Source organism: Mandrillus leucophaeus, unplaced genomic scaffold (assembly GCF_000951045.1).
Source record: "Mandrillus leucophaeus isolate KB7577 unplaced genomic scaffold, Mleu.le_1.0 Scaffold829, whole genome shotgun sequence".
NCBI lineage: Eukaryota > Metazoa > Chordata > Mammalia > Primates > Cercopithecidae > Mandrillus > Mandrillus leucophaeus.
The window spans coordinates 423,055-448,695 of record NW_012109019.1 but is presented as its reverse complement, the minus strand read 5'-3'; the positions used below and the strand labels follow the sequence as shown (position 1 = coordinate 448,695).

The 25,641-nt window shown below is 40.4% G+C and overlaps 1 protein-coding gene across 5 annotated transcripts in view; it reads left to right on the top strand.

The window, feature by feature from the left end:
* ANO10 (anoctamin 10) overlaps nt 1-25,641 on the top strand; it is a 260,737-nt gene that overhangs the window by 188,346 nt on the left and 46,750 nt on the right. For all 5 annotated transcript variants that reach the window (XM_011968089.1, XM_011968085.1, XM_011968088.1 and 2 more), the window contains one exon: nt 5,888-6,004. In XM_011968089.1, the coding sequence (XP_011823479.1) occupies nt 5,888-6,004 (117 nt within the window). The remainder of the gene's footprint in view (nt 1-5,887; nt 6,005-25,641) is intronic.

Here is a 25,641-nt window from a genome sequence, read left to right as displayed (position 1 = left end):
GATTACAGGTGGCTGCCACCACGCCTGGCTAAATTTTTTGTATTTTTAGTAGAGATGGGATTTCACCATGTTGATCAGGCTGGTCTTAAACTCCTGACCTCAGGTGATCCACCTGCCTTGTCCTCCCAAAGTGGTGGGATTACAGCATAAGCCCCCGTGCCTGGCTGATTTTTTTTTTTATACAGACAAGGCTGTATCCGTGTCCCAAGGCTGGAGTATGGTGGTGTGATAATAGCTCACTCCAGCCTCAAATTTCTGGATTCAAGCAATCCTACAGCCTCAGTCTCCCAAGTAGCTGGGACAACAGGCATGCAGCACCACACCCAGCTAAGTTTTTGATTTTTTTTTTTTTTTTTTTTTTTTTTGTAGAGATGAGGTCTTGCTGTGTTACTTGGGCCAGTCTCAAATCCTGTTCTCAAATGATCCTCTACCTTGGCCTCCCAAAGTGCTTGAGATTACAAGTGTGAGCCACCATACCTAGGTGTGACTTGTTCAGTTCAGTTATTCTTCAGCTCCAGAATTTCTGTTGGGTTCTTTTTTATAGTTTCTATTTGATTGCTGATATATTCTCTTTCTGTTCATGCATTGTTTTCCTCATTTTATTTAGTTGTCTGTGACCTCTTATAGCTCACTGAGCTTTTTAAAGATAGTTATTTGAATTCTCTGTCAGGCAATTCACAGATCTTCATTTCTTTTGGGTCAGCTTCTGAAGAATTACTGTTTCTTTGCTTGGGCCATTTTTCCTTTTTTTTTTTTTTCATATGTCCTTTTGTTTTTTACTGGCATTTGGGCATTTGAAAAACAGCCATCTCTCTGTCATTACAGACTAGCTTTATACAAGGAAGGCCTTCACCAATCAGCCCAGTTAGAGAATCAGAGACTCAAATCTTTTCTGGTAGTGTGTCTTCTCTGGGATTATGCATCTAATTTCCCGATTAGAAAGGCTTGCCAGCTTCTTTTTCAGGAGATTGTAATTTCTTGCTGCCTCTGGTGTCTGTGTGCAGTACTGCAAGTTCTCTGGTGCTGCTACAAGCTGACAAACCCTTAATTGTTCTCAGCATCCCCTAGGCATTTAAAGTATGCCCTTTAAGTTCACATGCCTTCTAATTTAGAAAAGACAGAAACTAGTCCCTCAGGTGGTCCTCTGAAAAGACAGAAAGTTGAATGTATACATTCTACTTTCTCTTTCCCTCTCAAGGTGGCATGAGAAAGGCTCCCCATGGCCCCAGCTTCTCTGATGGCTGTTCTTTACTCACTTTGGTGCAGACTCCCTGGCTCACCAGGGGTCCTTTGTGGGGTCAAATCTGACATTGGCCCTTCTCTGAGGCTCCTTTGGGAGTACCTGCCTTTGCCTTGGTCCTATCCTCAGAAGTTCTGGCAACTTCTCTTATTTTCCAGTGTTGTTCCTTTTAGAATATATCTTTCTGTCATTTCAGGGGACCTTTGGGAGGTAGAAGAAGTAGATGTACCTGCTTGGTCTACCGTCTTAAAATGAAAATCCCTGAGGTTGTTTTCTTAAGAGCCTAATTCCATAACATTTTTTTCAATCTCTGCTCCATTAATCATTTTTATTAATTTGCATTTGGCACGTAATTTGTCTAGTAATCAGCAGAAGATACCTTTTTCAGGGCACTCCTTTTGTTCAGTTGTGGCTGGGATCTGAGTGGAGACAGGTAACTCTGCATACATACCATTGTAGGTATCAGATCTGCTTTTCAGAAGTCTAAGAATTCAACTCTAATTTGCATCTTCTGTTTCAGTAGAGACAGGGTTGGAGACATATTACTACAAAACACAGCTACTACTATGGATCATGTCACAAGTTTTCTAGTTTTTGCAAAATAAAATAGTTCTGCTGGCTCTCTGTGCAGCTGGCATGAGAGTCCCAGGGTTTGACAACCCTGCAGTGACCAAAGGTGAGCAATGTGCTAATAGCAGAGCAGGCAGTACTTTACCACTGGCACTGGAAAACATTTAGCTTCTGGAGTGCTAATTTTCTCTGGTCCTGTTACTTTTTTTCCCTTTCCCAACTCAGACACCCTATAATCACTGTTTAAGGCATATTGTTGTGGGGAGCCAACTTCTTTGTATTTACTAGTTTTAAAATTCTGCCCATCTCCTCCCCTTCCCCTTCCTCCACCTTCACTGTTTTTCTCCTTTACTTTGTTTAGGATATAATTTTGTGAGTTTTACTGTAAAAGAAGAATCACAATTCTGGTGCATAAAATGTCTTCTTTTTTCATAGACAAGCTCCTTCCACCCCACTATTCATTTTGAGTGTTTTTTTTTTCCAGATATGAATAGATTCCTATTTTATCTTAAGTTTTTTTTTTATTTAAACAAGAAAAAATGACAAAAATGCTTTTTACAGTTTTTTCTTTCTCAGATTAGTTAGCATAAAGTAGTTCCCAGCCTTGAAACAGAGTGGCTGTATGGAAAATATAAATAATATCCAAAAAATTGACCATTTGAAATACAAGACTATAAATGTTATTTAGGTTTCCAGGCTACAACACAAAAGCTTACTTAACATGATGCTCAACTTGAATTCTGGATCCTGGATAAGAGAAACTGTTAAGAAAGTGGGGGTGGAGGTGAGGAAGGTCTAATATATCCTTTCCTGACCATAGAGACAATATTGGCTCCTTTCTGCTTCTCTTTACACCACTTCCTTGCAGTAGGACCCCTGCTGTTGGAGCTGATCCTATCCCTGCTGTGTTGTCTTCCCACCTCACTCCCAATTATTCATTGTTATTTGCCTAGGGGTTAGGGGTAGGGGTGGAGGAGAGCAAGAAAGAACTTGTTAGCAACAACTAATTAAAGTAATTAACCAATATCTGTGAATGGTTGATGCTCCTTAACCTTCCCACTGATGCTTTCACTTTTAATAGAAAATGTGTATCAAAGCAAATAAACCTATAATTGGTGAAATTTCTGGTAGTTTAGCAAAGTGGGGAGAAAATCAATATGACAGATTAGAGAAGGTTGGGAAGTTGTTGATGAAGGCTTCCATCTGAGCACTCTGGCCCTGCATAAGTACTTTCCACATATTTGCAGAATGAGTGAATACAAAGTGATCATTTTGCCCAGCCTTTTTTTTTTTTTTTTTTTTTTTTGAGATGGAGTCTCTCGCTCTGTCTCCCATGCTGGAGTGCAGCGGCACGATCTCAGCTCACTGAAACCTCTGCCTTCCAAGTGCAAGCAATTCCCCTGCCTCAGCCTCCCAAGTAGTTGGGATTACAGGTGCCTGCCACCATGCCTAGCTAATTTTTGTATTTCTAGTGGAGATGGGGTTTCCCCATGTTGTCCAGGCTGGTTGGTCTTGAATTCCTGACCTCAAGTGATCCACCCACCTCAGCCTCCCAAAGTGTTGGGATTACAGGTGTGAGCCACTGCACCCAGCCCACTTTGCCCAGCTTCTTATATTCTTGGACTTCAGTTTAAAAAGCCATATTCTCTGAACTGCAAATTGTCTGGTTTTGTCTGTTTACTGGGCAAATGTGCAGTCAGGACGAGGTGAGTTTAGGAGCCTGGCAGGGCATATGTAATTCACTTATAGGAATCCCTGTGTTCTTTTTTATATAAGTTTTCCCCCCATATAAAAGTAATGTATGTCCATTAAAAAGTGAAGATAGACTGCCTATAGTGCCACCATCTAAAGAAAACCATTGTGAAGATGCTATATTTTTTGGAAAATAAACTATAGAGAATTACTCATAAAAGCATGTTGCTATGTAAATGTTTAAAATGGCATCCAGTTTTGATTAATATTGTCTAATCAATATCAACTTTTTTCAATTCATGATAATTTTATGAACAGTTTGCATGGAAACCATAGCAGCAAAATCTGGGCAACCTTGTTCTGTTACCTAATAGCCAGTCCTGTTTCCCAAAGGAGAGTTAATACACCTTCCAGATGCCTTAACATCCAAGGGAAGCATGTCCTTCCTCAGCAGCATATTTTGTTTTGTAATTCCTGCCAAGACTCTGAGGAAGAGGAAATGGGCACAGATTTATTAGGAGAGATGGAAAGGGGCCATGACTTTGTCATGTCATGTAGGACTCCGGCAACTTAAGGCTACACAGACTCTGAAATACATGGAATATTTCTTTTTATCTACTAATTTGTTTATTTCTTGTCTAATATTTCCACTGAAGAGATTGTCTTGTATAAAATTATCTCTCAGTGTTCTAATGGAATGAAATAATGGTACAGCATAGCGTTTTCTGAATTATTCATGTATTATTTGGAGATTAGGTTTTTATTAATTCAGTTCAGAATTTTAACATAGGGTATCATCTGGTCCATGCTATATTATCTACTTGTTTTTCTACTCTAGACCCTTAATCACTATCTTCCAGTGTCATCTTTGGTCATGGCAGTCACATTTACATGAAGGCTGTTTGTCCCTGGTCTATTCTATGTCTCTTGTTAATACCAGGCACTGCTTGGCCTGTCCTGGGGTTCTGCTGATTTTCAAGTCTTCTGATTAAATTATTGCTTGTTCTGGCATCATGCTGATTTCTTTCACTATTTCATGCTTCTCCCAGGAGATATCTGCTTGTTATTTATCCCTCATTCCTCCTTTTGAAAATATCACAGTAAGAAATTCCTTTAATTTTTTTCAACTGTTCTTTTTCTGTCAGTAATTCAATGCAACATTTCTTAAAGGCTGTTCCATCTCTCTCATTGATTTTCTTAATGCCTTTTAATTATTTCTTTTAAAAATCACAACTTTTAATATTTAGTAACTCATGCTGTCACCACAGAGGCAGCTGTATCCTTTTGATCACTTAGATTTCTGTGGGTGTTGATTCTGGAACACAAGATGATCTGGATTTGGAGAAGCGTCAGTAGGTTGAGCCTATACATCTGAACAGTGGGATTACCAATGGAAGCAATACCATTGGCTTAATTATACATCTCATATCATTATGTTATAGAGGACTTCTTTATGATGCTTGTATGAGAAAGGAAAATAATAGCCAGGTTTTAAGTTTTCCATATTATAATGTCCGTGTACTTACCATATATGGAGTCAGCAGCATAAGGTTACAATCATTGAATTAATCTTTATTGATTATCACATCATAAAAGAAAATGCACCAAACGCTATTGGGATTAGAGGATTCATGGCACCTTATTTTTAAGATATATGTACGTTTTATGTAACTCAAACTGAAGTGCAGCACAGGGACATTGGGCAGAGAGTAGAGTGACTACAAATATTGTATACTAAGATACATTGCTAGAAAAGAGTTTGTAGAAGACTTCAGAATAAACCATTTTTCTATAAAACATTGAGGGTACCATTACGGTATCGGTTTATGGGAGTACCTGATTTTAAAAGAGAATAAAGCTGGCTGGATGTGATGGCTCAACACCTGTAATCCCAGCACTTTGGGAGGCTGAGGTGGGTGGATCACCTGAGGTCAGGAGTTTGAGACCAGCCTGACCAACATGGTGAAACCCCCATCTCTACTAAAAAATACAAAAAAAATTAGTTGGGTGTGATGGTGCCTGCCTGTAATCCCAGCTACTCAGGAGGCTGAGGCAGGAGAATCACTTGAACCTGGGAGGCAGGGGTTGCAGTGAGCCGAGATCGTGCCACCGCACTCCTCTAGCGGTGACAGACAGAGACTCTTTTTCACAAAAAAAAAAAAAAAAAAAAAGAATTAAATAAAGTCAGTAAATTATTGAATGAACCACAACAGGGTGGACTCAGTACAATTCATGAGCCTGCTTGGTCTTTGATACTTCACAGGTCAATAGTTAGAAATTACCCAAGATTAATATAAAGGACCCTAGGTTGCTTAGATATCAATTTATTTCCTTGTGTATATGGTCTGATGTATCACATCAACATGTACTCTTTCTTGTTTTCAGCACGCACTCCTGGCTTTAAAGTTTATCCTTGCATTTGCCATACCTGATAAACCACGGCATATCCAGGTGAAACTAGCCAGATTGGAATTTGAGTCTGTGGAGGCACTCAAGCAGCAGGTAAGAGCAGCTGTCCTGAAAATGTATGTATTACTTTAGCAAATGACAGGAGAAATAATTTAGAAGAATCCGTCTCAGCATTTTCTTCAGCCTTGAAGTTACCAGTTTAAATGAATACAGAGGACTCCAGTTTAGGATGACATAACAAAACCAAAATCCTAACAACATGAGCAACAAATAGGTTTAAAGAACTAAACTAAACAAACAAAAATATTCAGGCAATATTAAATAAAGAATAGAGCTAGCATTCAGCAAAAGAACAAGACAGACATCTAAGAATCAACTTGGGGCAGCTCCCCACAAGCTTCCAGTTTTGCCATCTACTGAAACATTAAGTGAGGAGAAGTGAGTGAATAAAATCCTGAATAATAGCTTTCAGAGAGCGAGACAGAATGAGGTCAGGTGTGTAGAAGCAGCAAAATTGCCCTGAAAGGAGAAACTGTGTCTCAGTGACTTCCACATTCTACCAGAGACTACAAAAAAAAAAAAGCCATGCTGGAGTTGACCATTTTGATGATTTTCTGCTTGTAAGGAGAGTGGGAGTAGACAGGAGATCCCTAGACACCTGGAGTATCTCTCACTTGTTATCTTTAGTGCTGCATAGGAATTTAAGCAATGAGAGAATCAGTAAAGCATTGTCATCTGAGGGGACAAGCTCTGGTCAGAACCTGCTGGACAGACACTCTTTCTTTGGCTTCTAAACTACTTTGCATAGGAATATTTTTTCTTATGTTTGGGGAGTTGGGAGAAAAAACGTGAAGAGGACCCACTTAAGATGACCCTTGGATCAAAGCATGAGGGGTCCAAGGGTGGTGCACCAGACAGGGGAACCCCACATCGAACCAATACTTGCCCCTGATGAGGCAGGGTGACTCCAGAAGAGGACTTGTGATAAGAATGTGGAAAAGAGGATGAACCTGGGCCAACTAGCCATAGCTGTGCTCGTGTTTGCCACACAGTAGGTGACAAGACTAAGTTACCTGCATTCCTAGAGGTTGGGCAGGTTCACTTTTGGCATGTGGGCTAGCCAGTGTGTCTATATGTTAAACCAGAACCCACCATCATGCCCAATAATGAAACTCCAGAGCATTCCCAGCAATGGCAGGAAACCCATCATCACCACTGACAGCTAGCATTCTTCTAGAGGTACTAACCAATGCAGTTGTATAAGAGGAAGAGAAGTTCAAGTAGAAGAGGCAAGCTTATTACTTGAAAATTAGAGGATTAGGCTGGGTGCAGTGGCTCACACCTGTAATCTCAGCACTTTGGGAGGCCAAGGTGGGTAGATGCCTTGAGCCCAGGAGTTTAAGACCAACCTGGGCAACATGGTGAAACCCTGTCTCAACAAAAAAATACAAAAATTAGCCAGGCGTGGTGGTGCACGCCTATAGTAACAGCTACTTGGGAGGCTGAGCTAGGAGAATTGCTTGAGCCTAGGAGGTTGAGGCTGTAATGAGCCATGATTACGCCACTGTACTCCCACCTGGGTGACAGAGTGAGACCTTGTCTCAAAAAAAAAGAAAGAAAAGAAAAGAAAAAATTAGAGGATTATATAGCTAAAAAAGTTATTAAAAATAGGAAAATTTGGTAAGGAAGCAAGTTATGAAGTTTATCTAAAATCATGTTTCTTTTCACAAGAAATAATCAGTTAGAAAATATTTTTGATGAAAAATTTACATTTACAGAAGGAACCAAAATGTAAAAACTTAGGTGGTAATTTATGGAAACAATATAGATAACTTATAGGACAAATGTTTTTAAACATTACTGGGATCAAAAGATTCAATCTTGTAAATATCCAATGCCAATTCAAATATATCAAAATAAACATCCGAGAATAGCAAGGAAACTTCTGATAAAGAAGAAAAATGGGGACTGTCACTCTGTCAGATATTAAAATGTATTCTGAATAGTACAATAATTATAATTAAATACATTTTAAATTAGTGAAGAAATGGAAAAATCAGTGGAATAGAGAGCATTGAGTTCATAAATGGGCCCAAATAAAACTGGGGATTTCATTTATGGTAAAAGTGGTATTTTATGTCAGTGGAAAAAAGAAGGATTATTTGTTACACAGCTTGATGGCAAACAGCTGTTTGGGAAAATTATTATACTTTATTTTAACTCATTCCTTGTGAACTTCCCCACCACCACAAAATTCAAGGTTGACAGATTTAAATGTGAAAAATGTAAGCCATAAGAAGTCTATTAAAAGTCTGAGTATATCTTTTAGTGGGAAATGCCTTCCCAATCAAGATATAAAACCCAAAAATCATTTTAAAAAATGATAAAATGCATGAAAAATGAAAACTTATGTATGACAAAAAATAAGCAGACTCAAAAGATAAATTGGACAAACTGGAAAAATATTTTTGTATATAACGAAGTCAATATCTTTTAATTCAAAAAAAGTTTCCACAAATCTATAAAAAATGACAGTACAGTAATGAAAGGATAACATATGAAGAGATGCTCAACCTCATTCAAAATTAAAGAAATATAAATTTAAACACCAGTGAAATACCACATTTCACATGTTCTATTGGATTATGTCATGATAGCCTGTCCTCATTGGATTTGGGAAATGGACATTCTTTTATATATACCTGACAGAAGTGTAAATTGGTCCAGTCTTTCTAGAATTGCAGTTGAATTTAATTTCAATTACTCTGCAACACAAACCAAATCTTACTAGGGTAACGGTTGTATCTGAAAATTGTACCAAAATTTAATCATTGAAACATTTTTATTAGCAAAAATCTGGAGATAACTAAATTCCTCAATAGGAGAATGATTAAATAAATTATTGTATATCTACACAATAAAATTCCAGTAACCTGCTTTTTTCAAAAAGATCTGTCTATGCTTATGCATACACATACACACTGCCTACATTTTTGCGGCTATTGAATTTATGATTAAAAGATTTTAGGTGTCAGTTTAAAAATGTGTGAGAGGGCATAAAGCATCTAAAAGTTTTAAGAGGTATGTAAGAAAAAAAGTTTAATGTATAGCCGTGTCTCTGGAAGAGTTTTAGTTAATCAGATTTCTCCATTGATTACATTTCTGGTGACATTTTGTAGATGGGGGTAGGCAACCTCCTGGCTCGTGCATACACATCTTAACTCCAGGTCAAGGAAGAACCATGCTTCATGTTACTCAGGATTTCATGGTATATCTCTACAATAAATTTTATGGTCTGTCTAGACCATAAAATTCCGTGAATTTGCTTTTTTAATAAAGATCTGCTTTTGAAAAAATCACTCAGGATTTATGTTACTAAAGTTTGCCTAAAAAGGAAAGGATTTTTATTGAGAGAATGAAATTATAACTCATTCCCTATGAACCTCCCTCACCACCACCAAATTCAACATATTATTAATATGTCTCATGTTACTAAATACATTTACCTAAAACTCCAAATGCAGGACCGTTATATTTGCCATTGAGGGTGTCATGGATACGTGTTTACTATGGATATGGCTAAATGACCTCTCAAGTCATCTCAGCTCTTAGATTCCCATATCTTCAGGTACACTTTACCTGACAGTGAGGCAAAGCCCTAATTCCAAATTTATTCACACTCATCTTCTTTGAGAAATGAAACACTGACCAAAACCCTATCTCATACAAGTTGAGTATCCCTTATCCAAAGTGCTTAGGACCAGAAGTGTTTTAGATTTTGAATTTTGTTTCAGATTTTTGAATATTTGTATTGTATTTACTGCTGAGCATTCCTAATGGGAAAATCTGAAATATATATATATACAGAGAGCTTACTTTTTTTTTTTTTTTTTTTTTTTTTTTTGGCGTTCACAAAGTTTCGGGATTTTGGAGTATTTCAGATTTTCACATTAGGGATGCTCGACCTGTATTACTTAGAAAGAAGAAAAAAATCTGAAAGATGTTATGTCTCTTTGAGATTTTTTTCTCCTGAGGACATAGATCTGATTCTCTGGTTAAAATCACCTTGTAAGAAAAGGTGATTCTGGAGGGACAGATGTCTAACAGGTTCCATTCAGTATACTTATTTAATGCTTTCTAATAGGACTTACATAGCTTGCCCTGAGGGTGATTTTTAAATTTGTACATGAGCAGCTCTAATGTCTCTGATCCATCAAGTGGGCAGACAGCAATGATGAGTGTTGTCAGGCTCTCTTAGGGCCTTGCAAACGCAGAAGTGTTCTCCCTCCCTGTCTCCAGTAGATTTTTTTCTTTTAATTATCAATCTGAGAATAAAAGGCTCAGGGTTGGCTGGGTGTGGTGGCTCACACCTGTAATCCCAGCACTTTGGGAGGCCAAAGCGGGTGGATCAGTTGAGGTCAGGAGTTCGAGAGCAGCCCAGCCAACATGGTAAAACCCCATCTCTACTAAAAATACAAAAATTAGCTGGATGTGGTGGCACACGCCTATAATTCCAGCTACTCGGGAGGCTGAGGCACAAGAATCGCTTGAATCTGGAAGGCGGAGGTTGCAGTGAGCCGAGATCACACTTCTGCACTCCAGGCTGGGTAACAGAGTCAGACTCTGTCTCAAAAAAAAAAAAAAAAAGGTTCAGGGTAAAAGTTGGACTGAAGATACTGTATGTAACAACCGCCTCTCACTCTCTTTCACTGACTCAAGGCTTTGCTGTATGGTTGACACTGCTACATGGGCCACCCAAGTTTGTGCCACCATCCAGGAGAGACAAACATTTTCATCACAATTCCTGTTTAGTCTCACTGCCCAGGAGGTCCTAGAACGTACAAAAGGTCACCTACTTTTCAGAAACTCAAAAAATTAACTGGCCATGACTTCAGTTTACCTGCTGAACTAGTGCCATTTCTAGGATGTAGAATATGTTTCTCATTTTTCTTTAACCTGACATTTAGCTATCTCCTTTGTAACTATAAGTAGCCTCAACTCACTGGGCTCCTCCCATGTAACAAAAGCAGAGAGAGCTTCTGTCAGGTACCCTGGTCAGTTTATGGGCCCAGATCAGAAATTGAGTTATTGAAAACACATTTGGGTGAAGTCTCACTATTAAGTAACCAGACATTGATAGTAAGTTTATCAGTAGAAATTATTACTTATGGATAGTTATGATGTTTAATTTAGACCTGAATTGCTAACCAGACATTGATAGTAAGCTTATCAGTAGAAATTATTCCTTATGGATACTTACTATGTTTAATTTATACCTGAATTGCTACTTTTCAACTCAAGTCTCATTTTATGGGCAAAATATGATTGAGAAATTTAAGTCATCAGGCAGTCCTTAAATAGGATTGTGCATTTTACATGTAAACCTTGTGAAAAACACATGTACCTAGACCCTATGCCTTGAAGATTCTTATTCCCTAAATCAAAGGTGGGACCCAAGGACCTACATTTTTTAAAAACGCTCCTGTGTCTCCACCTCACTTTTATCAATCCCCACTCCCCAGCAAAGATAGATTCCCAAGCATGGCCAGGTGAGTGCCAAGAACAAGCAAGTTTGGGGCCACCTTGTGCCACCTGTGGACAAGTCAGGTGGCCTCTTTGCATCTCAGAGATTTTTTGGTCGTTTTTTTGTGGTTTTTTTGCCCATAAAATGAAAGACTGGATTCCCCAGTGTGTGGGAAGGCCCAAGAAATCTCCTTTTTAAACCAGCATATCAAGTGATTCTAATGCAGCGCTCTTGGATCCCATTTGGAGACGTGCTCTGTGGATTCAGTTATTCCTCTCAGCTTGTGACAGGAGGAGTGGTGGTGGATTGCCGAAATGAATGTGGGAAGGAAATGTACTGAAAACAGATCTTTTTTGGTATCGAATAGGAAGCTATGTGGTATTTCTAAATATATAGGCAAATTAGACATACTTGAAGGTGAGAGGCAAACTGAGGAAAATAAAATAGTTTACTTTGCAAAGGGCATTTTCAAATGATTAGGCTTCATTTGGCTGAAACCTTTACAAAGAATTCTAGACAGTAAATATCATCCTAGTGATGCCCTTTTATTTCTCTTCAAATTGATTTATTCATCTCTTAGTCATTTTAAGATCCAATTAAAAATAGAAAGGATTCTAATGCAGGAACCATTTGATAACTCCGTGGCCTGGAGCACAAGGACAACATCCACTTAACCTGCTTCTGGGCAGCCAGCCCTCCTGGGATCCCAGAACACAAACAGAAGCCAGGGAGCAGGGCTGGCTGCCTAGAGCCTTTGAGAAAGAAAACAGCCTCAGGAATCAGTTAAATGAACAAGAGAAGGACTTTAAGGAGACACTACTAATTATAGCTCTCAGGGGCCTCAAATTAGGTGTAGGACCCTTAACTAGACAGGCCAACTGGGCCAGGCTTTATCAAATAGTGTCTTTGTTTTTTAGAGTTAAGTGTATTTAAATTTAGTTATGTTAGCGGAGAAACCAAACTCTGTAAGATATTTAAAGAGGTTTATTCTAAGCCAGTATGAGTGACCATAGCCCCAGGGAACAGTCTCGAGTCCTGAGAAAGTGCCCAAGGCAGTCAGATTACAGTTTGGCTTAATTATACATTTTAGGGAGACGGAAGTTACAGAGAAAGACATAAATAAATACATGTGAGGTATAGATTGATGCGATGTGAAAGGTGTGGGGGCAGGGGAGGGCTGGGCTTATAGGTCATAGATGGATTCAAATTGGCAATTGGTTGAAAGAGTCAAGCTTCGTCTAAAGACCTGAAGGCAGTAGAAGAAAATGCCTGAATTAAGATAAGGGGGTTTGTGGAAGCCAAGGTTCTCGTTGGGTAGGTGGTAGCACCCTTCAGAGGGAATGCATGGTAAATGTTTCTTCAGACCTTAAGAGGCATCAGACTCTTGGTTCATCTCTTCTACATACAGGAAAGGACTGGCTGTATTCATGGATATTCTCTACAGATGCATATTTTCCCCACAAGAGATAGTATTGTGGAACCATTTCAAAATATGTCAAAGAAATATATTGTGGGGTAAAATATTTGATTTCCTTTGGAGTCTGCTATCTGTCATGTGATGCTGTACCGCAGTCAGGTTGCAATTTGATATCTTACTGCCACAAAGGGTCTGTTTTGACAGTCTAATGATCTCTATTTTAATGTTAATGCTGGCGGTCATTTGTACCTAAATTCCAAAAGGGAGATGTATAATGAGGCCTGTCCGACCTCCCTGTCATGGCTGAGAATTCAGCGTTCCAAGTTTCTCTGAGATCCCCCTGGCCCAGGGGAGGGGGGTCCATTCTGTTAGTTGGGGGGCTTAGGATTTTATTTTTGGTCTATATTTAAGTATTCAGTTTTAAATTGATAGGTTTTTTTCAACATCTGAACTTCTTCCCTACCGCTCCATTTGTGCTGTCAAGTTAAGGTAAATATAGGCTGGGTGCAGTGGCTCACGTTTGTAATCCTAGCACTTTAGGAGACCAAGGCAGACAGATAGCTTGAGACCAGCCTGGGCAACATGGCAACACCTCATCTCTATTAAAAAAAAAAAAAGTTACAGTAAATATATAAGCATTTTAATGGAAACTGTAAGATTTCACAGCCTAGAATTAAGGTACCAAAGTATTTGACTATTGAATACGTAATTGCATATCAATCTGCCAACATCTAGTTCAGAATGAAATGTTAAATCCAAATAAAGAATTAGCCTCTAACAAAGCCAACAGCCACCAGTGCCAGAGCTATAGTTCTTAGGAAGGGGTGGTCTACTTCCCAGGGCCACGAGTCAGGTCTAGGCCCAGTAAAAAGTACAAAAGTATATGGTATATCTGTCATTTGGGTGACCTGTCTGAGCCTGCCTCTCCCTTTCTTCTTTTGTTGGAAGGTTTGTCTTCCAGCCCTGTAACCGCCCAAAGGGTTCATTTCGCCCACTGTTCAGATAGAGCCAATTTATCAAGACAGGAGAATTGCACTAGAGAACTAGTTTAATTCATGCAGAGCAGGTTGAACATGAGAGCAGAGTTTTATTATTACTCAAATCAGTCTCCCCAAAAATTCAGACTAGAGTTTTTCAAGGATAGTTTGGCAGGTAGGGGGCCAGGGAGTGGGGAGTACTGACTGATTGGATCAGAGATGAAATCACAGTGAGTCAAAGCTGTCTTCTTCAGCTGAGTCAGTTCCTGGGTGAGGGCCACAGGACTGGCTGGTGAATCTGGTAGAGCCATCAGTCCTCAGAAATGCAAAAACTGGAAAAGACATCTTAAAAGACCGATCTCAGGTTCTGCATGTGATCTGCAGGAGTAACTGGGGAAGTTGCAAGTCTTGTGGCCAATTTGTTAGTTTTATAAAGGTGGTCTGGCTCCCAGGCAAGAAAGGAGTTTGTTTCAGGAGAGGACTTTTATCATCTTTGTTTCAAAGTTAAACTATAAACTGAATTTCTTCCAAGGTTAGTTTGGCCTTTGCCTAGGAATGAGCACGGACAGCTAGCTTAGAGGTTGGAAGTAAGATGAAGTTGGCTAGATCAGATCCCTTTCACTGTCATAACTTTCTCACTGTTAATGATTTTTGCAAAGGAGGTTTCAGCCCCGTGTAGCTGCAGAGCAAGTAACATGACCTTCCTGTATTGGAGTTCCCCCAACACTCAAACGAGGCGAAGTCAGAATGAGGCTGGAATAAGGCAATGTGAGTAAGACCCATTATGGAGCAGTGTGCTGGGGGAATGAGGATGATGAGGGAGGAGGAGGACTACCTCATGCAGTTGCTGGGTGAACCCAACAAGGAATTCTAGGATAAAGTCGTACCGTAACATCAGATTTGCCTGGAGAGTCAGAATTCTACCTTTGTGGCAATCCCACCTGTTTTCATGACCGAACACAGCTGGGCTGTAATAACAATGAGTAGTAACAGCTGACATGTAGTGTGTGCGAACATGAGCCAGGCACTGTTCTAAACCTTCTGCATGTGCCAGTGTCTCTTCAGAACAGCTCTCCAGGGTAGGGTCTGTTAGCCATTTGCAGGTAATTTTTTGCATAGTAAATTTCTCTCCAACTGATAAAATGATAACCTCATTTAAACATACTGAATGCACGAATAAATACTGGCTCCTCTGCACCTTTTGGGTCTAGCAAGATTCCCAAGCACCCCTGCTACTTTGTAACTCTGACCACCAGTATACCTGCCCTCTGCTGTCAGCTTCACAGACCCCACCTCCTGGAGAAAGCCGCCTTCCCATTGAGTAACAGGAGCCTGGTACCCGTTTCTGTTCATTTGCCCCACTATAGTTGGTTCTGTTTCAGTCTTCCTTGTGAGCTGCGAGGTCCCCAAGGGCCAGGTGACGACTCACTCACTGCTGAGTCCCCTCACCCAGCACAGGGCCTGGTGCCCAATAGACTCTGAATAAATATCCACTTCATCAAACTGAGTTTGTTGACTCATATGTAATTCACAAGCCAATATATTAAATAAATAAGGACAAATTATGTCCTTGGACAAAAAAAAGAAGAGTCTTAAAATAGATACTCTGGCAGAAATGGAAACAGGTCATGTGCCTTTCTGGGATCACTGGGGAAGAGAACGCATTCTGAAGAGTTACATGTGGACACTTTAGAAGGACCACGTACCTTGCCTTGATAAAGTTCAAATCCTTTTTTTTTTCCCCCAAAAATACTGACTGTGATTGACATCAGTAACAAGAGTAGCTCCCCAAGACTGTAAAATAACCCCAAATCAAGCAAGGAAGAATTCTAGAATAGTTTATGTTTTACACTTGTACTTGTTAGCTAGAAAACTAATTCAGGCTCTGGAGCAATCCTCCTTTAACCACTGATAGGTGGACGTTTTTCCCCTGTATTTTCTGTTTTCACCAGAGAAAAATTTCTTTAAAGTGCACAGAGTCATCCAGACAGTAAAATAAAACTACAGCTCTTCTGATCATTGTCTTCCTCAGTAAACAATGTATGTAAATGGCTACTTATATCATTGATTTTCTAAGCAAACTTTAAAATTGATGTATCTTAATATTCCCCATAGATGTAAGAAACATGGCCAAATCAGAAGCAGATTTATTTTTTCTTATGAAAACTACCGAATAGCCTGTGAAATGGAATAAAATGTAGCATTTTTCGAGTCATGCTATTGATAGATTGGAAGCAGTGTGGTAAGAGGGGGCCTGGAAGCACAAGTCCATTCCACAGAGAAAGGCCTTGGGGTCACTGTGCTGTAGAAGTGATGGCCATGTGCTTGGGACCATGTTCACAGATGTCATTCAAATGTGTTTGCATTGGTAAAGAAAAAACTTGCCTCATAATAAATTCTAGAGATTTCAGAATGCTTAAAACTATATTTAAAAACAACAAAAAAGGCTGGGCGTGGTGGCTCACGCCTATAATCCTAGCACTTTGGGAGGCTGAGGCAGGCGGACCACTAGGTCAGGAGTTCAAGACTAGCCTCACCAACGTGGTGAAACCCCATCTCTACTAAAAATACAAAAATTAGCCGGGCATGGTGGCACACGCCTGTAATCCCAGCTACTCAGGAGGCTGAGGCAGGAGAGTCGCTTGAACCGTTGAGGCAGAGGTTGCAGTGAGCCGAGATCGCACACTGCACTCCAGCCTGGGTGGCAGAACAAGACTCTGTCTCAAAAAACAACAACAACAAAAAAGGGATGTATTCTTTTTTAAAGTTAGAGTTCCAATCTCATATTCTGTATTAGATTAATAATTGCATTGCCATGATGGTCAACATATGTGAGAGCAGCTCTTCCTTTTGCAGGTAAATGCCTAGGATTGACTTATGCATCCATTTATTTACTTTTTATTAAATGTTTTAGGAAATTAAAAGATTATACTGTTAGATGAAAAAGTTATGAAGATGGAGGTAGCGATGTGTTTAATACTACTGGACACCTGATAGTAGTTAAGATGGTAAATTTTATGTTATATGTATTTTACCACAAGAAATTTTTTTTTTTTTTTTTTTTTGAGACATGGTCTTATTCTGTCACTCAGGCTGGAGTGCAGTGGCAAGATCACAGCTCACTACAGCCTTGACCTCCAGGGTCAAACAATCCTGCTTCCTCAGCCTACCAAGTAGCTGGAACTACCAGTGTTAGTTAGCTACCACACCTGGCTAATATTTTGTATTTTTCTGTATATTTATAGTAGAGACAGGGTCTTGCCATGTTGCCCAGGCTGGTTTCAAATTCCTGGAGTCAAGTGATCTGCCCACCTGGGCCTCCTAAAGTGCTGGGATTATAGGCATGAGCCACCATGCCCAATTTTTTCATTTTTTGAGACAGGGTGTCACTTTGTCACCCAGGCTGGAATGCAGTGGAATGCATGCTCACTGCAGCCTCGACCTCCCAGGCTCAAGTGATCTTCCTGCCTCAGTCCCCCAAGTAGCTGGGACTACAGGCATGCACCACCATCCCCAGCTAATTATTATTTTTATTTTTATTTTTTGTAGAAACAGGGTTTCACCATGTTCCCTAGGCTGGTCTAGATCTTCTGAGCTCAAGCAAGTCACCCACATTGGCCTCCCAAAGTGCTGGGATTACAAGTGTGAGCCACCGCTCCCAGCCCTGGCCAGTTCTTTTTTTGAGACAGTCTCGCTCTGTCATCTACCCTGGAGTGTGGTGGTGCAATCTCAGTTCACTGCAACTTCCACCTCCTGGATTCAAGCGATTCTCCCACCTCAGCCTCCCGAGTAGCTGGGACTACAGGTGTGTGCCACCATGCCCGGATAATTTTTGTATTTTTAGCAGAGACAGAGTTTCGCCATGTTGGCCAGGCTGGTCTCAAACTCTTGACCTCAAGTGATCCATCCATTTTGGCTTCCCAAAGTGCTGGGATTACAGGTGTGAGCCACTGTGCTTGGCCCTCGACCAATTCTTTTTAAAAGATTATGCTGTTGGCATCATCGAATTTAAAGATATTGGTCTATGACTACCAGACAAGCTTTTTGGAAGCAGGATTACTTCAGAAATATAGATTTATAATCATTGAATGAAGGAGTCATTAATTAAGTGAACATCATTAGGGTCAAAGCCCCATCCCTTTGTGCCTTTTTTCTATTAAGTGCTAATCCTTTGACTTTGAAATTATCCTCTGTGTGTTACAGTTGGGTATTAGATTCAGAAGTATATTAAATTATTAAATATTTAATATACTTTCCTACACCAAAAGTGTAGGAAACCACACTTAAAAAAAAAAAAACTTTTGTTTTTAATTATTGGTAAATTGCTAAAATAGGAAATTTTTTGTTTACTATAACAAACAGTATTCCTTTCCTTTTTCTTTTTCCTTTGCCTTTGCTTTTTCTTTTTGTTTTTCTTTTTCTTTTTCTTTTTCTTTTTTGAGACAGAGTCTGGCTCTGTTGCCCAGGCTGGAGTACAGTGGCACGTTCACAGCTCACTGCAACCTGCAACCTCTGCCTCCTGGGCTCAAGCCATCCTCCCATCTCAGCCTCCCGAGTATCTGAAACTACAGGTGTGCGCCACCATGACGGACTAATTTTTGTATTTTTTGTAGAGACAGGGTTTCACCATGTTGCCCAGGCTAGTCTCAAACTCCTGGGCTCAAGCAATCCACCCTCCTCAGCCTCTCAAAGTGTTGGGATTACAGGCATGAGCCACTGTGCCCGGCCCGGTATTATTTTTCACTTGATTTCTACTGCTATGGGATCTCAGGAATATGACTGAATATTACATTATGTAATGAACATAGATCAGCGAAATTGGGCTGAAATATATTAGTGATTGATAGGCTAGAAAATTTAGACTTTTAAAGTAAAGCCCTAAGAGCAACACATTTGCTCATTTGTCTCTTTCCCTTAAGAATAGAATGTAGAAAACAAGAAATGTTTGGATTTAAGAACTCTTTGAAATACTACCTAAAGGAAAATAATCACTTCATAAAGAAATAATGCTTATGAGAACATAAATAGTAATATAATTAACTCGTATGAAACTCAAAATGAAAATACATGTATTAAAGTTCAGCAATAGCTGGGTACAGTAGCTCACGCCTGTCATCCCAGCACTTTGGGAGGCCCAGGCGGGTGAATTGCTTGAAGTCAGGAGTTCAAGACCAGCCTGGCCAACATGGTGAAACCCCATCTCTACAAAAATACAAAGAACTAGCCAGCTGTGGTGGCACATGGCTGTAGTCCTAGCTACTGAGGAAGCTGAGGCAGGAGAATTGCTTGAACCCGGGAGGCGGAGGTTGCAGTGAGCCGAGACCACAGTCCAGCCTGGGCGACAGAGCAAGACTCCATCTCAAAAAAAAAAATAGTAATTCTGCAACAAATGCTAATTGAATACATCTATGATTAAAACACAAAAATATATCAGAAGTTCTCTGCATCATGTAACTGTCCAATGTTAGAGTTGAAAAATTCTATAGAAATCATCTTGTTGGGAATCCTGACTTTACAGATTAAGGAATGAATCTCCAGCTGTGGTTGTCAGCTTCTAAGATGGTCTGCAGTGATCCCTGCTGCCTAGTATTTATGCCCTTGTGGAGTCCTCTCCCACTTTGCATCTTGATTGGTCTGTGGATCAGTAGAATACTGCAGACATGATGTTATGTTTCTTCTGAGGCCAGGTCATTAAAAAACATGATGGCTTCTGCCTTCTGCCTCTTGAATCACTCTTCCTCTTGCAAAGCTAGCTTCCATGTTGTGAGGACACTCAGCCAGCCAGTGTAGAAGCCTACATGACTAGGAGCATGGCCTATTGCCAATAACCATGGGAGCAAGTGATCTTGGAAACAGATTCTCTGGGCTAGAAGTTGGCAAACTTTTTCTGTAAAGGGCCAGATAGTAAACACTTTAGGCATGTGGGCCATCCAGTCTCTATCACAGCTATTTTGTTCTGCTGCTGTAATGCAAAAGCAGTCATAGACATATGTAAATGAAAGAGAGTGGCTGTGTTCCAGTAAAACTTTGTTTATGGAACAGGCTGTGGGCCAGTTTTGTCTTAGGGACCTATTGCCATTCCCTTCTTTAGCCTTAGCTAATCCTTTGAATGACTGCAGTTCCTGCCTACATCCTGACTATAGCTATGAGAGACTGAGCCAGAGCCACCCAGCTGCTTCCAAATTCCTGATGCACAGGAAGTGTGAGATAATAAATGCTTGTTCTAAACCACTAAGTTTTGGGATAATCTGTTACACAATAATAGATAACCAACGCATCAATAATCCAGGAATGGAGGCTGGGTGACAAATGAACTGTTTGGTTATGAGTTGATCATTGTTCAAGCCAGGTGATAAGTAAGTGGGGGTTCATTATTCTTTCTACTTTTGTATAATAAAATGGAAAAAGAAAAGGAAATTGGTCACTAAGAAGGATATGTGATTTGTCTAAAATCAGACCTTCAGCACCTTGAAAAAGCCCATGCTGCACACCCAGGTCTCTGGCCTAAAGTCCCATGTTCTCTTGGCTACCTCTCCCTGCCTAAGTTACAGCCAATAAAGATCTAGCCCTTTGGCTAAGTTTTCCTTCCAGTTGTTTGTCTGTTTGTTTTGGTTTGGTTTTTTGTTTTGAGAAAGAGTCTCACCCTGTCGCCCAGGCTGGAGTACAGTAACACTATCTCGGATCACTGCAACCTCTGCCCCCCGGGTTCAGACGGTTCTCCTGCCTCAGCCTCCCGAGTAGCTGGGATTACAGGTGCCCGCCACCACGCTCAGCTAATTTTAGTAGAGAGGGAGTTTCACCATGTTGGCCAGGCCGGTCTTGAACTCCTGACCTCGTGATCTGTCCGCCGCCTCCCAAAGTGTTGGGATTACAGGCGTGAGCGGCTACTCCCGGCCTTCCTTACAATTCTTTACCACCTTAGTACCTCCAGTTTAACATCCAAGACAGTTCTTTGGACTTTGATATCATTGCTGTTATCGAACCATCCTCGAAGCCTCTTTAGACCATAGACTGTAAGCTTAGAGCTGAGGGAGGGAGCCTTGGTGAGACAAAAACCCTTCTGGTGCCATTTCCAATTTCAATGGGAATGTATGGAATTGAACCTCCATGTGACCTGAAGTAAAATAATATTTAACATTTATTTTATTTAATTTTGCTGTTCATAGAGCACTAGCAATCCATTATCTTTGTTAATCTTCACACAGCCTATAAGAATAGACCTGTCAGGTCACAACATAGCAGTTTATGTTTGACTTTAAATAAAAGCACTGTTGAAGTGGCTACATTGTGTGGGGTAAATACCTGGGGTTCATTGTCTTGCACCAAGAAAATTTAGGACACGAACACACACAAGGAGTTTAGGAGTGGAGGTTTAATAGGCAGAAGAAAGAGAAAGAAAGAGAAAGGAAAACAGGAAGAAAGAGAAAGGAAAACAGCTCTCTCTCTAGTAAAAGAGAGGGGACTTCTGAGAGGAAAAGGCCAGCCGGCAGTGGATGTGCAGGACGTTATCGTCTGGCTTGAGGAGGCAGTGTCTGATTTAGGTAGGGCTCACAGATTGGTTCAGTCAGGTGTGACAATTGCATAGCCGTGGGGAAGGCTGGTGGCCCCACCCTAATCTTATTATGCATATGAACTTTCCCCTTGGCCAGCACCATCTTGTCTCCTTCTTACTACACATGTGGTTGGCAGAGAAGGGAAGATGGAGCCACCATTTTGAACATGTCTAGTCCCAGGTAGTTCTTTCCTTCTGGCATTTACCCATGCAAGCTCCCAGCTTGCTTGTCTTTGTCTGCAGCTCAGCTTTACAGGCTGCTCTTTGTTAGAAAATGATTTGGAACTGCTTTTCATTAAAAGGAAAATCTTACCAAGGATTTCTGTACCCTCACTATCTGCCTAAGTAATTTCTTCTTAACTCCTGTATCACTGTGTGAAGGTGCCTAGCACAGTGTTGGACACATAGCTTCTAGAGTTTACCTTCCTTTTAAAATCCCATTGAAATTGGAAATGACACCAGAAGGGTTTTTGTTGGCATAAATAAGTTAATGAGGTGATTGTTAGGTACACAGAATGGATGTTTGAAATAACTCATCTTTTGATCCATTGCATTGACCAAATGGACTTTCCTCCCCAGGATGGTTGATGATTGACAATAATCTCTAAACTTGGATGGGGGATCCTGTGGATTTTCAGGATAACCAATACTAAATCAGATTTAGTATTGGGTTCTGACTATGTCGTGTTTTCTGGGTGTTTAACCAGATGTCCTTGGTAATTCCATTTACAAATGAGATAAAATTATATGAACAAGGCCTCACAAGTAAGTAGTGGGAGAGCAAAAAGCAAAATATCAGACCTGCTAAAATGCCACTGAACTGTGAATTTTAGTTGACAAATACATCTTCTCTTCCTTTTCTTTTCAGAATTCTGTTTAATGTTGTATTTTCCTATTAATAAAAATATGGTTGAGAACAAGTGAATTTTTCCTCCATACATTTTTGAGTTTTGTATTTTTATTTTTGATGGCTATTCTTTTAGATAGAATCTACAAGGCAGTTATTATCTGCCAACTAACTGTTATCAAGAGTATAACTAACCATTTGATCTCTCTCCCAAACCAGTTTGGAAAGAATCTTATATTATTTGTTATTAGGAAAATAATTGGATCTCAGGATTCTCCCCAGTTCTTCATCCAAGTTGCTTTAATTAGTGTATGCATAGATTTGTAGACACTTTTTGTTTGAATATTTCTGAAAAAAGATAGGCATATTTTAAATTTGCAAGTCTGGTTTTAGTCACAGGCACAAGAGAAAATGAACTGCCAAATGTCTGGAAGATACAACTGCAACCCCTCTACTTTCATATGTGAGAAATATTGTTTTGATTAGAGATAGAATAAATCCAGGTTGACTTTTTTTTTTTTTTGTAACTTCTTGGACTAGTGAGTTCACTTTTTAAAGTGTCTGTTGTGGAAAACCATCTTTAACAACATCAGCCTAGGTTATTTAAACTTTATCCAGGATATCTGTCCACAAATCACTTCTATGAGAATGATGTGTGATTTCACAGTTATAATCAGGGAAACTCTCTAAAGAATTGTCATTTTTTCGCCAGGCACGGTGGCTCATGCCTGTAATCCCAGCACTTTGGGAGGCCGAAGCAGGCAGATCTCTTGAGGTCAGGAGTTCATGACCAGCCTGGCCAACATGGTGAAACCCCATCTCTACTAAAAATACAAAAATTAGCTAGGCATGGTGGTGTGTACCTGTAATCCCAGCTACTTGGGAGGCTGAGGCAGGAGAATCGCTTGAACCCAGGAGGTGGAGGTTGCAGTGAGCTGAGATTGGGCCATAGCATTCCAGCGTGGGTGACAGAGCAAGACTCCGTCTCTAAAAAAAAAAAAAAAAAAAAAAAGAAAGAAAAAATAAGAACTGTCATTTTAATTCACAGTCTGTACTAAAACATTAGCCTTTAAGTGAAGCATTTTGGTTTGCTGAGGACATAATCAAAATCCACCAGGAGCAGGGTAGGTGTTTTACGTGTCTTGGTGTTGATAAAATGGCTGTTGGAATCAGATATACATGTCTTTAAAATACCAGCTTTCACCATTACTAAGTAACCTTGGGCAAGTTACCAAACCTCTCTGGGCCTCAGTTTCTTCCTCTGTAAAATGGGCACAGCCGGGCACGATGGCTTACGCTTGTAATTCCAGTACTTTGGGAGGCCAAAGCAGGCAGATCACTTGAGGTCAGGAGTTCGAGACCAGCCTGGCCAGCATGGTGAAACCCCGTTTCTACTAAAAATACAAAATAATGAGCCGTGTGTGGTGGTGCATGCCTGTAATCCCAGCTACTCAGGAGGTTCAGTCATGAGAATCTCTTGAACCCAGGAGGCGGAGGTCGCAATGAGCTGAGATCATGCCACTGCACTCCAGCCTGGGTCACATAGTGAGACCCTGTCTCAAAAGCAAACAAACAAAAAAAGGCACGATGACAGGAACAACCATACAGGGTGAGGAAGTAGAGTTAGGCCCAGGTCAGTGACTCCAAGTCTGTGGCTTTTCCATCATACCAATTAGGAAGATGCAGAATGAACAGAGCACATGGGTATAAGTAACACGAAATTCTTAATTGAGTATAACAAAGAAATTATGGACCATCGGGATATAAAATATTTCCACGCTTGGAGATGGCTGGTTTTAATACTCCATTCTTAGAGATCTTCCAGAAAAGAAGAAACCACTTTCTTTGGAAATTTACCTGCTTTCTGGCAAGAAGCAGTCTCAGATCCCTCCCAAACCTGTGATTCCTTAAAAATATTTGCTATCCCACTGTATTTTAACCAGAAACAGGTCGTTTTGAAGGCTAATTAGCCAAAACTAATTTGGATTTTGAATGAATTTCTGGAAATGAAGAGTGGTGTCAGGTCACTGAGCAGTGGCCTTCTAACAAAAATTATGAGGCTCCTGTTGGATATCTCTTTTGGGGCTCAAGCTTAAAAGATAAATCTACCCTTTTGGTGCCAGAATACACTGAGCAGTTGATTTGAAAGAAATCAGAACTGGAATCAAAAAGTAAATGCAGCCTAGGGAAGAGAGAACTTCTGTCTGTTCCCTCCTGTGGCCTCTTCCATAGACATAGGCAGAGAGAAGTAAAAAGTAGGGTGAGAAGAAACAGGAAGAGAGAGTGGAGGATGACAGAGCTTTGAGAAGCAGAACTGTCTCTTCCACGTAGAGATTGTTTTTTGTTTTTTGTGGGGTTTTTTTTGGTTTTTTTGTTTTTTTTGTTTTTTTAATGGAGTCTTGCTTTGTCACCCAAGCTTGAGTGCAGGTGGGATGATCGTGGCTTACTGCAACCTCCGCCTCCTGGGTTCATGTGATTCTCCTGCCTTGGCCTCCTGAGTAGCTGGAACTACAGGCATGTGCCACCATGCCTGGCTAATTTTTGTATTTTTAGTAGAGACGGAGTTTCACCATGTTGGCCAGGCTGGTCTCCAACTCCTGACCTCAAGTGATCCTCCTGCCTCGGCCTCCCGCAAAGTGCTGGGATTACAGGTGTGAGCCACCGTGCCTGGCCACATCGAGATTGTTTTATCTCCAAGTACAGGCTCTTATATTGCTCTACCATAGAGAAGATTTTTTTGCGATCACAGCACACATACTTTCCATTGTTCAAACAAGGCAGGGAATACAGAGTTAGTTTGTTTCATTTGATTAAAAAAGAATGACTGTGAACGAGAAGTGATGTCAAAGATTTAGGCAGCCCTACCTATGGAGATGAGCAGTTGCTTCGGAAGTGCCAGGGTGCACTCTGGAATGGGAACAGCTTTGCGGGGTTGGGAGAGGAAGTGTGAGAACGCGCCAGGGCAGCTGGCCCGGTGCAGTGCAGGCAACGGTGTGTTCAGCCACCCTCAGAGTGGGCACCTGGGATGGTCAACAGCCACAAGTCTTGGCAGTTATCTCTAGTCCCCTCCTTTTCCACTCCTCAAACCGACTGCATCCGCATTCCTGATCTGTCTCTGATACCAACACTTTGTCCCACTGCCCCGCACACTCCTGTCAAGCCCTGTGTGCTTGGTTAGAGGGTAGTTAAGTGGTACCAAGATAGCATCATCGTAGGAGAGGGCAGAGGGGGTTTGATTTTCACTTTTGGTTGAAGACCTGGTTGTTTTCTATCCCTAGCTTCAGGAATCTTATTTGAGTCATCAGATGTCCGTTTATAACTATCCAGGTACCCTTATTATTTGGACTTGTCAGTTTAAAATATAGATATATAAAATATATTTAAATACAAATATATAAAACATATAAAATTTT